This window comes from Lithobates pipiens, unplaced genomic scaffold (genome assembly GCF_037356315.1).
Source record: "Lithobates pipiens isolate NorthernLeopardFrog02 unplaced genomic scaffold, aLitPip1_a1.2 Scaffold_16, whole genome shotgun sequence".
NCBI lineage: Eukaryota > Metazoa > Chordata > Amphibia > Anura > Ranidae > Lithobates > Lithobates pipiens.
Genome location: NW_027507748.1, coordinates 292,183,326 through 292,195,983, shown reverse-complemented (window position 1 = coordinate 292,195,983; position 12,658 = coordinate 292,183,326). Strand labels below are relative to the sequence as shown.

The 12,658-nt window shown below is 43.3% G+C and overlaps 1 protein-coding gene across 1 annotated transcript in view; it reads left to right on the top strand.

The window, feature by feature from the left end:
* The window catches only part of LOC143982646 (rho-related GTP-binding protein RhoC), a 110,293-nt gene extending 107,231 nt beyond the window's left edge, over positions 1-3,062 (top strand). Inside the window, exon 5 of the mRNA XM_077481545.1 lies at positions 437-3,062. Within this exon, the coding sequence (XP_077337671.1) occupies positions 437-610 (174 nt within the window). The 3' untranslated portion in view covers positions 611-3,062. The remainder of the gene's footprint in view (positions 1-436) is intronic.
* Positions 3,063-12,658: the final 9,596 nt, after the last annotated feature.

The window sequence follows — 12,658 nt, the reverse complement described above, 5'->3', positions numbered from 1 at the left end:
ATGCTTTTCCCATCCTGTCAACAACAAAGCAGAAGTTGTCTGGTGTTGCCCTCTACGGTTTACTAATCTCACAATTTCGTGGAGGTCACTATGGCCCCTTTCACACTGAGGCATTTTTCAGGCGCTACATCGCTAAAAATAGTGCCTGTATAGCGCCTGAAAAAAGCAGCTCCTTTCACTCCAGTGTGAAAGCCGGAGGCAGTATATCTTGAGCGATTTTTTTTTTTAACCCTTTCAGCTGTAAGCGGGGGGTAAAACAGGTCCCCTAGCGGCCGAATACTGCTGCTAAAACTATGGTAAAGCGCAGCTAAATAGGGGCGCTTTACTGCCGAAGCCAGCACTGCCCCAGTGTGAAAGGGGCCTAAGGAACAATCTAAAGAAATGAAAACATAATTTATTTATTTTTTAAGTGAATTTAACTATTTGATTTTTATAGGAGCCCGTGAAGCCAGAGGATGGACGAGAAATGGCAAACCGCATTAATGCTTTTGGATACCTTGAATGCTCAGCCAAGACAAAGGATGGTGTGCGTGAGGTGTTTGAAATGGCAACACGAGCAGCCTTGCAAGTCCGAAAACATAGGAAGAAGCAGCGCTGCTCCATCCTATAAGCAAAGTCCTGGAGCCTTTTGGGAAGACCAAGAGAGGAACAAAGCGAATAGCTGTTTTTGCTGTTGCACCACCTGTCATATGATGCCAGAGACTCCAGCAGCAAAGGGCTATATGCACCATTTGTACTGTAAATGTATGTATTCTTTGTTTCATTTGTTTCACACCTAAACATCTATGTAGAGTTTCAGGTTTGGGTTTGCGGAAAAGTCTTTAGGAAGCATTGAATGTACATGCAGTGCCTCCTTTCTCTGCTCCTAATCCAAACTCCTGAAAATATCTTTCTGGAGGTGAAAAGCACATATAGGATTCTGGGAGATTTTTCCGTGCCATATTGATCTACTCATCCTTTCATAAAAATCCCCTTCCAAAATGGTCTATGTGGGCCTTCGTGTCATTTTGTGCTGTTGGCATCAAAGTAACTACATTAGGTTTTTCATAAGCCTTTGAAAACTGTATAGGTGTATGTGTAAATGATTCTTCCATAGCACAATATGATCTACAAGCAAGTTGCACTATTCTTTCTCCATTCTTGACTTCTGTATGCCATCACCCTGCTTATTAGTGATGGTGTTCCACAGCTTTGTCATCTTAATTGGAGTTGTGTAACTTATTGAGCAGGACCTAAAATAGGATACCAGAATTTGATTCTAGAGTTCCAAAGTATCTTGAAATACATGTTTTTGTGATATTCCATGCAGTATCCTACTGATGTACAGGATCCCATTTTAGCTACGCGTAAATACATGTAAGATGATGGCTAAATTGCTATGTACCCAAGAATGTGCTAAATTTGGAAGTTCCATTCACTATTTGGGAAAAGAAATGCAGCCAGGATTGTGAATGGGTTTAGTCAAACCTTGTGTTGGCATTATCTGTTTGTTCAGTGAACTGAAGCCAAAGAATGTGTACTGTTGGCCTTCATTCAGTATTCACTGTAAATTTCCAGCATCGTCTATGTAGGATTCACAAATTCCCAGCCTGTTCTGTATAGGATTCACAAACGCCTATTTGCTGTGTTGGCACAGCAACAGTCCACCCCAAACCCCCACCCCTCCATGAACAGCAATAGGAACTTGGTACATAAATGCTCTAGGCACAGTGAAGGTTACATGTACATACTCTAAAATGTTTTGTAGTAAGCCATGGGACCTTAGCCAAAATCTTTTTTGTTCAGCAGTATTTCCTTTTACTGCATTCAATAAACTCTTCACAACAATAATTCAAGTTGCTTGTGAGCTTTAATGCCCTTTTTACCCTACTTTCACTACATATATATTTTATAGGAGTTGGGTCTGTTTTATTATGACAGCAACCTTTGTGCTAACAAACCTCTGTTTAGAGCAGTAGGAGTTATTCTACGATTGTGCAAGTTAATATTGCCTCTAAGTAATTGAAAGGATAGGATAGTGGCCTCTTAGTTTAAGTGTGGGCAGAAGTTGGTGGCATTTGAATAGATGGGCAAATGTTTGGTTAAAGCTCCTTTTGCATGCTTTAGCTGTTTAAACAGGATTGTGCCAAAATCTCACATAAAGTTTCATGTATGAAGATTTGGAGAAAGAAGTCACAGGTTCATAGCACTGACTAAAAACAATGAAAGGAAGCAGCTATTTGCTTTGTTTTTTCCTTGTTTGCAGTTTCCTTGATTAATTTGAACCATCTCCACTGCACATATGTTTTTTTTTTTTGTTTGTTTTTTTTGTTTATTTACAATTACATGTGTTCCCATAGTAAACCAATCAAAAAGTTGATTGACATGAATACCTCCTGTGGTCATTGACACAACCACCGATTGCACAAGGGCATAGTTTTCTATTGCTGTAATGTTGAAGAAAATAATATATTTAAGTGTCTGATTTATTAGAAGACTTGTAGCTTTGTCCTATTCAAGCTGTATAGGCTTATTCTGCACAGTGGCACCAACATACTTTGTCTGCCATTATTAATGTTCCAGCATCGCTTTCATATTGGAGGGGGTAACATCTTTCATATTTTTTTTTTTTTTTTAATTCCTCAGCCTGCCCTGTAAACAATTGGCTTCACATTTTCTGCTTCCCTGAACAAAACCTCATCCTTGTACTATTGCTAAATAATGCACACATTATACACCAGCATTTTGATAGATGGATTTACCGTGTTGCAAAACCCACCTGTCTGTGCTTTGTCTACTGAAAGTTTTTTCTTTTCATGCTTTGAAAGAAACGATTCAGATTAGCTTTATCTTGTCAAGACCTTCAGCTTGTGTCCAACACGTTTTGCCTTTTAAAATTCCTTTTACAAATAAAGCTTCTAATTGTAAGATAACTTTTTTTTTTTTTTTGTCTGTCTGTTTTGTATTCTGTTCTCTGCCTGACTGCCTGTAAAAGATGGAAGTCGACACTCGTGACTTTTCGAATGTAAAATTTAAAATAAACCTATGTACAATGAAAAAATAAATGCAAACATGTATTTTAATTTGTGTGTTTCTTCTTGCTTGGAGGTGGTGCAATTCAAATCACAGTGGAGTTTAAACACAGAGGTGTGTTAGTCCTAATGTAAACGTGTGTGTGTGTGTGTGTGTGTGTGTATATGTATATGTATATGTATATGTATATATATATATATATATATATGTGTATATATATATATATTTCTCAGTATCTTGCAAGTTAATCACATAGTCTTGTGTAAGGATTTATTGGGAGTTATTTAGGAAGCACAACACTGTTTTGTTATGTATATTTTATATGTGAAGTGAACGCATTTTCTGTGTGTAGCAGCCAGGTGGGGGGGTATTTTGTGGCTCTACCCTTCGGGCTTCCTACAGCTCCCCCTGGTGTTCACAAATGTCCTAGCACCAATACTGGGTCTTTTTAAGGACACAAGGGATCCTGGTACTCTGGTATCTGGAAGACTACCTGGTCAGAGATCACTCGCTACAGGCTCTAGAACAGAGCATAACATGCACAGTGCTGTATTTAAAAAGCTTAGGCTCAATCATAAATACTGAAAAGAACCTTGAGTCCAGCTCAAAGTCTAAAGCATTGTTTCTCAACTCCAGTCCTCAAGGTGCCCCAACAGGTCATGTTTTCAGGATTTTCCTCAGATGAAATGGCTGTGGTAATTAGTAAGGCAGTGATCAAATCACCTGTGCAAAATAATGCAAAGCCTGAAAACATGACCTGTTGGGGTGCCTCGAGGACTAGAGTTGAAAATCACTGGTATAAAGTATTCAGGCCTGATCCTAGATACGGTCCAAGCAAGAGTATTCTTGCCACCTGCAAGGATCTGTGCCCTGAAGGATCAGGTGAGTCAAGTAAGGGACACCAGACAACCCTCCATTCAGCTCTGTATGAGTCTTCTAGGAAGGATAGTATCCTCCTTCGAGGTGGTGCCCTATACCCAGTTCCATTCCAGGCCTCTACAACAAGACATCTTGTTGACTTGGAACAGGAGAGGACAAGCCCTGGCTTATCCAGTGTTCTCATCTCCTCTGGCACGCTTGAGCCTAAACTGCTGGTTGCAGGAACAGAACCTTCCTCCCGGTAACTTGGAGAGTACTGGCTACAGATGCCAGTCTCTCAGGCTGGTGACCGACCCTAGAAGGACTCACAGCTCAGGGGAAATAGTCTAGGACAGAACAGATCCTGCCCATCAACATCCTGGAATTACGGGCAGTACGTCTAGCACTATGGTCCTGGACAGCGGAGCTTCAGGACTGCCCTATCAGGGTTCAGTCTGACAATGCCACTGCAGTGGCCCATATAAACCACCCAGGAGGGAGGTAAACTTGATGAGAAAAGTATTTAATAGTTGACATTTACTAAAACTATGTACTGGGAGACCAGATATAGTGAATACAGGTCCTGGGTTTAGTAAAACTTTAACCCTGTTTGCTTTGTAGTACTGGTTGTAAGTACTAGTGGTATATATACCTCCTGCAACACATGGCAGATCATGGCTGCAAGGAGAATGGGTCAAGAAGGCCTTGCCAAGCTCATGCTCACTAGGAGTAGTAAAATTCTATCATAAGGTCAAAATTCCACTAGCCCCTATGTGCTGTCCCTAGCTCGAGCCTCTTATCTACCTCAGAAGCCTCCCTAGCTCCTTTTGGTGCAGCTCCCTCTTCCTCCTCCTTTAGGGAAGAGTTCTCAACTAAAGTGCCTAGAGGGGAATAATTGCAGCACTTTAAGAGTGATCACATAAGACTGCAGGGATCACAAGGAGGCCCTTTTATCATCTCCCCCCCCCCCCCCCCCCGTGTCCATCAGACTTCATCTGTACTTCTGGAGGAGAGTGGCCCCCCTATCAAATTCTGAGGGTTTAGTACTAAAGCAGATTCAATCCACTGCTATCTCTCCCAAGCAAAGATATAATTTCTAGCATTGTCACACAGTGCGCACTTGCCTTTAGAGCAGCTTACGTCAGCCTGCCCCAAAGATCACTAGCCTAGGCATCTATATTCCAACATCTTGCGCTTTTCCTACTGTGTTGATTGTTTAACCACATGCCGAGCGCCTCACGCCGATATACATCGGAAAAGTGGCATGGGTGTGCAAAATCCCATATAGGTACATCTGCCCTTTAAGAGCCACCAGAAGGTGCACGCCCACTGACCCAATGGGTGTGGCCAGTGGGCGCAATCGCACATACAAGGATTTGTGTGTGTAAACGCACAAATCCCTGTGTTGTCAGGGGAGGTGACATGTGGTTTGTTCCTCAAATAGGAACAGTGATGTCTCCTCAACTCCTATCCCCATACAGTTTGAACGCACATTTAACCCCTTGATTGCCTCTAGTGTTAACACCTTCCCTACCAGTTTACACCTCTTCATTTAACCCCCTTCCTTGCCAGTTATTGGCTATTTTTTATTTTTTTTTTTTTTTTAGCACCAGGCACTGTATAAATATCAGTGGTGCCAAAAAAAGCAGAAGAATATATATCAGCCTAAAACCGCAAAAAGTAAAACAAATTTTTACTTTTTGTCTTTTCAAAATTGTTTTTTTTTTTTTTTTTTTTTTTTTTTTTTTTTTGGCGCAAAAAAAAAAAAAAAAAAACATAGGAGGTGATCAAATACCACCAAAACAAAGCTATTTGTGAGGCACAAAGGAAGTCTATTTTGTTTGGGTACAGCATCGCACGACCACACAATTGTTAAAGCGATGCAGTGCCGTATCGCAAAATGTGGCCTGGTCCTTACAGGGTAAATCTGGGGCTGGAGTGGTTAATGTACAAATGTTAACTGTATTGAGTTACCAGGCATTTTGCCATGTATGAATCTTCTAATTTTAGTGTATTTTTAGCGAAATATTGCTTTGGTAAACATTTGCACAAATATTGTGGGGCCTTAAAACTCAATAGCACCTTTTTTTTTTCCACTGGTCCTATGCTTTGACAATATATGGTTTGGGGGGGGGTCTTTTCACAAATTCTGACTTTGCAAAAAGGCACAATGTAAAAATGAAAATATTTATTTTGTATTAAACGCCATACAGGTTAAGCTTTTAGATTTAGTTGAGTTTTGTAAAATTTGCTGTTTTTTTTTTTTTATCTGGCCGTAACTGTTTAGTGTATTTTGTGAATATATTATTTTGATAAACATTTGTACAAATGGCAGAGGTGCTACAGATTTTTTTTTTTTAGACTAGGTCATATGGTTTTGGGGGTCTTTACCAAATTCTGAAAGCTCTAAGAAAAAACACCTTTTACCTTTTTAGGGCAATTTGTATATGTACACTTTTGCATCTGTGCAATTTAAAAGTTACAAATTTTGTTCGAGTTCCTGCACGCTGACCCGATTGAAGTACCTAATTGGCTAGCTCTTCTCCCACGACCGACAGGCCGCCTGCCCCCTCCTGGGGCCGCCTGCCCCCTCCTGGGGCAGCCAGGGGAAACCTACTACCCAGACCACAGCGAGGCCGTCATCCCCTGAGACCCATAGAGAACTATAACTCTCTTTGGACGTGAGTACATTCCCCGCCTCCTGCTTCCCCCCCCCCCCCCCTTTCCCTGGCCTAGACTGAACTATGAACTACCGTGTACACCTATCTTACCGCCCTCCTATTCCTATCTGTAAAGCCAGCTCCTTCATGTTTTGAAGTGAGGGTAATAAACTTAGAGGAGAGGGCTTACGGCTTAGACGTCCCCCCTCCTCTTCTGGGTCTCGTAGGATTGTTCCCTACCTGGGAACATAAACTACAGACGCACCATTACTCAGCACCGAGGCGGCTCACTCGCCCCCACTTCCCACCACCTTGCAGACAGAGCGCTGCTGCGCCTTCCCGCCCCCCCCCCCCCCCCGCTACACAAGAATTAACAAAGGAAGCTTCAAAGGACTGCCTATGAGGCACCACCTGAGTTCATCCCATTTGGGACTGAACGCGGACGAGGGGGGAGGTCTGGGGTATGTGGGCAATGGGAAAATGTCTGCCAGGAGAGAGGGCCCCGGGGCAAATTGAGTGGGGGGCTGCTGGACTTTACAGTCCCCTACTACCAGACATTGCTTGGCGTAAGGACACCTACCACGCTACCTAGATGATCGGGACATACCTGTGTGGGGGGTGGGCATGGTTGCTGGTGGTGGCTTACATCAGTGATGATGGGATAGCTAACCCCTGTTGTTGGAGGGTGGGGGGAGAACCTTAAATTAAAGGGGCACAGGCAAAAGCTGATGATAGAGCTGATAGTCTTTCACTGAACGGCACGGCCTGTTTTTTCTTTTGAAATTACAATTGTTTTTGGTTATATGTCTGTTTTAAATGCCTATTGCTGCAAATGTTGAAATGTTAATGCTGTTGTACTGCAGAAGACAAAGTTATGTGACTTATAATTATTTGCCGGGGAGGGCTGGACGTGCTCGGGTGGAGCCTTGCCCTACCACTCCCCCAACTAGGATAGCATATCCGCCGGGGGGGGGGGTACTTTTCCCCCAGGTGGATTATTTGCTACTACCGCGACTTCACGCGGACCGTGGGTTCTTCAGCCCACAGTACTCTTCAACTACAGCTTCTCTGTTTTTTCTTTCTCACTTTCTATCTCTGCTTTACCCGCTTATCCTACCCACTCCTCCCTGTTCCCGTCCCCATTGCCCCCAACCCACAAGGTATAGGACGATGGACGCTCTCAAAGTGATGTCCTTTAATGTGAAGGGCCTCAATGTACCCGAGAAAAGGCACATGCTCTTACGTGAATTGAAACCATCCCGGACTGACATTGCACTGATACAGGAGACTCATTTCAGGACCAACAAACTATTACTTACGAAATAAGGACTACTCAGTTATGTTTTACGCCACTAACCCATCCACCAAATCCAGGGGTGTCTTGATCCTGATATCCAAAAATGTCCCATGGCAAACTAATGATTCTCTGATAGACCTGTGGGGCAGATATATTTTCATCAGGGGCCTTCTGGGGGCTACCCACGATTTACTCCCCTAACGAAAACCAAGCCTCCTTCCTAGACACTGCATTCCGTAAACTACAAGATTTCACATTAGGCCATCTAATTTTGGGAGGTGATTTTAGCACCCCTCTGATACCATCCTCGGCCACGTCGTCAGGGACCTCATCCACTCCACCAAGCCAACTTAAACAAATCTCTAGAATTTTACACCAAGCTCAATTGATAGATGTATGGCGCCTGCAACATTCAGGGGAACAGGACTACACGTTCTACTCCCCTCCGCACAAACTTTACACGCAAATAGACTATTTCCTCGTTACACACACACACACACACACACCGTTAGGGACACTTCTATAGGCCATATATTGTGGTCAGATCATGCCCCCATCTATCTGACGTACGCTCTCTCAGATGAAACGTCAGGCAGACACCGGTTTTGGCGACTGAACGCACAGCTTCTCCAGACCCCTAAAGTTCTCAAGGAGGTGACGGACGAACTGATACATTACTTTAGCACGAATGCGTGACAGGATTGCGACCCAGGGATTTTATGGGAGGCTCATAAACCGGTCATTAGAGGGATTCTCATCAAACACGGGGCTCGCATTAAATGGCAAAGAAACTTGCAAATGACCCAGTTACTCAGGAAACTTAGGGACACAGAGAACAGACATAAACATGCCCCCACTCCAGCCCTAGAATCAGACTTGCTTATGACTAGGAAAAAAAAATTAATGACTTACTATTTTATAAGGCGAAGGCAGCGTTACAGTTCTGTCGCAAAGCTAGCTACGAGTCGGGAGTTAAATGTGGGAAAATTTTAGCTCGACAAGTAAAAAGACTCAAGCTGTCCTCATATATCCTGCAGGTGATCAGGAACGATGGCTGTAAAGCGGTTCTCCCAGTGCATATATCACAAGAATTCAGGAAGTTTTTCTCCCACTCCCCTCGGCACCACATTCAGCCATGGAGGAATACATTAGGGAGTCTCAGCTACCATCTTTCTCTCCTGATATCTGCAGGGACTTAGAAACACCCATATCTCTGACAGAACTCCAACAAGCGATCAGTTCCATGAAACCTGGGAAAGCACCGGGCCCAGATGGATTTACGATTCAATACTACAAGACTCTGTTACCGATACTTGGCCCACACATGATCACGCTTTTTCAGGCAATAGACTCAGGATCCTCATTTGCCAAAGATACCCTGGGCGCCCATATCTCCCTTATTCATAAAGAAGGGAAAGACAAGCCGGGATGTGGTAGTTATAGGCCAATATCACTTTGAAATGTGGATCTTAAAGTCTATACCAAAATTCTTGCTATTCGGCTGGCCAGACACCTACATGAAATTGTCCATCTGGACCAAGTGGGGTTTATTCCTGCAAGAGAGGCGAGAGACAGCGCCACAAAAGGTATTGAACCTCCTCCACGTGGCCCAATCCACCAACACCCCATCAGTGTTCCTGAACACGGATGCCGAGAAGGCGTTCGACCGAGTGAACTGGTCTTATGTTCTCGGTGCTCAAGCATATATTGGCCTGGGCGAGGTGATGCTACGCCAAATAGCGGGAATTTATGCCAACCCCACTGCTAGAGTTAAAGCGAATGGGATTCTATCGGAGCCCTTCCTGATCACTAATGGAACTAGACAGGGCTGTCTGTTGTCGGCATTATTTGCCCTCTCCCTAGAACCCTTCCTCGCCACTGTCAGATGACACCCAGACATACAGGGCTTAACCATCGGTAAAATGCATTGCAAGGTCTCCGCATATGCAGATGACCTACTTTTCTCTATCTCCAACCCTATTGTGTCACTGCCGAATCTACTTAAACAATTTGAGATTTACGGTAGTCTCTCGAATTTTAAAATAAATTTCACGAAATCGGAGGCCATGGGCATTGCCCTCCCCCTTACAACCCTCCAAACATTGAAGGCAGGATTCCGCTTTAAATGGACTGAGACGGCACTGAAATACCTAGGTACGCTTATTCCGGCTGACATCTCCAAGATTTATGAGCTTAACTTTCTCCCTCTTCTAGGTAAAACAAGGGAACTATTGGAGGGGTGGCAGCCGGGTCTCCACTCCTGGTTTGGCAGATGCAATCTCATCAAAATGTGCATTCTTCCTCCATACCTTTATTTATTGCAAGCCTTACCGGTCCAGATACTGAACTCATTCTTTCGGCAAGCACAATCAATCAATCTTTACCCGATTTGTCTGGGCCCGGAAAAGGCCAAGACTTCCTCAGACTCTATTGACACTGCTGAAACAGTTGGGGGGACTTGCACTGCCAAATATTAGGAGATACGATCATGTGACACAACTGGGTAGGATCATAAACTGGCACCGACATGGGAACACTAAGCTTTGGGTACAACTAGAACAGGGTAACTCCCCTATACCCATCAAGAGTGAGTTATGGTGCTGGGAAGCAGTACCGCTTAGCATGAAAAAAACACCCCCTGATAGTAAATACACTAGGTCAAGGCTCCCGAGTTGCCTTGCATCACCGGCTGACTACCAAAACGTCCCCCCTGACCCCCAATCTTGGGGAATCCTAAATTTGACCCGGGAACATCACAGTTGCGATTCCAGACCTTGAGAGACGCCAATCTTACCACAGCATCCCACTTTATAAGGAATAATCCATGGCCCTCCATAGAGAACTTCGTGTCCCCCTCTGGCCCATACAACCTTCCTTTCTGGAATGCGCTGCAACTGCACCACTTCCTCAGGACGCTAGGTCAGCCCCAGACGTTCGTAAGACAATTGACAACATTTGAGGAATATTGCTCGGAGAAAGTCACTTTCTCGGACACTCTCAAAAATGTACGCTTTCCTTAACACGCCCTTTAGAACCACATATTCCCCCAAGTATTCAAAAGTGGGAAACAGACCTAAGCCGGACCTTCACACCACAACAGACACAAAACATAGTGAACCTCTCCTTTAAATCCTCCATATGCACTAAAATTCAAGAATTAAATTACAAGGTACTAACGCGGTGGTACATGACGCCAAGTCGTCTTCAGATCATCTTCCCAGACGCGACAAGTGATTGCTGGAGATGCGAGACACATAGGGGAACGTTGCTGCATATTTTCTGGGAGTGCCCAAAGCTACATACATTTTGGAAATCAGTACATACTATATCGCAAAAATTCACTGACTTTACAATACTCGCCGACCCAGCGTTCTTTCTACTCCATGTCTCTAACATCCCGGTCAAAACATAAAAAATCTGTCCGACACTTAGTGAATGCAGCAAAATCTTGTATCCCATTGTTGTGGAAACAACGCAACCCTCCATCGGTGGCACTCTGGCTTAAAAAAGTGGAACACATCAACCAAATGGAAGACCTAGTTTTAACCGCAACTAATAGACGTGAGGGTTTATAGCCAGACTTGGACCCATTGGAATATATTTAAGTACTCACAAGAAGGTAAATCACTTCTCCAGTTATAACACACACTTAGGTTCCCACACATAGAAGCTCAGTAGGCACTGCCTGGAAGTGATTTACTTTGCCGGTAAGTCAGCATTCCTTGTACCCCAATCTCCCCCTGTGTCCCTCCCTCATCCCCACCCTCCCTCCTAATTCTAACTCCCTCTCTATATTTTTTCTACTTTCTATATCTTTTCTTTCTCGGTATACTACACACCAAGGTTAATGGAGCTCTCTAGCAGGGGAGCAGAAGTGAGCTGCCTCGGTCACGGGGAGGGGGACATAATTGCCTTGGCGCTGTGCCCACTTCCTGCGGGAGGAGATGGGAATAAGGGCTATAGCGGTGACTATTTTCTCGTTGATCCCCCGACGGAAGCTCAAAACATAATAGAGGTAGTGTCTTTTATGTCTTTGATGTACTCTACTGTTCTATGTTTAGATGGAAACACCCCTCTGTATTGATATACGGTGTGAGGCATGTTCATGCCTTTTTTCTGTATACTTTTGTCTTACTTGTTTAAAACTAATAAAACTTATATTTGCAAAAAAATAAATAAAAAATAATGCATTACTATTTAAATACACCCATTAGATTTTAGAGGACTAAAATTAGTTTGTCGACTAAGTTGACTAAATCTCCAGTACATTTTAGTCAATTGCAGAACACTAAAATGCCATGTTAGCCCTAAGACTAAATCAAAATTTGCTGCCAAAATTAACACTGCTATGTACAGTGCTCTAATCCCAAGCTCTCTTCTATCACGGTTTGAATTGAGTATAGTAAACTGAGATTTGGCTGGTTGCTATGGGCTACATTTTGCACACCATTGACATTTACATAGTTTTATTAACTATGTGAAGCATTCAAATTATTGTTGTCTTGGTATAAATGCAGAAATTACATTTTTGCATTTGAAAATGTCTAACTTTGCTTTATTACATTTTGCAAAAATTTTACAAGGCACACAGATACCAATTTAAATTCTACGTCTTCTCCAAAACAGAAAAATGCAACTGCAGAGCAGGCTAGTATGCAGTAAACAACAATTTCCACTAGAGGGAGCCAGAGGTATTACAAGATTCTGCTTCCTTTTTCAAATCAATCTAAATGCTGTGTACCTTTTCTGGTTAGTTATATTACTGCTCAATCCTTAATGGGGGGGGGGGGGGGGGGGGGGCGTGACAAATAAGTCATGGATCAGCCCCTTC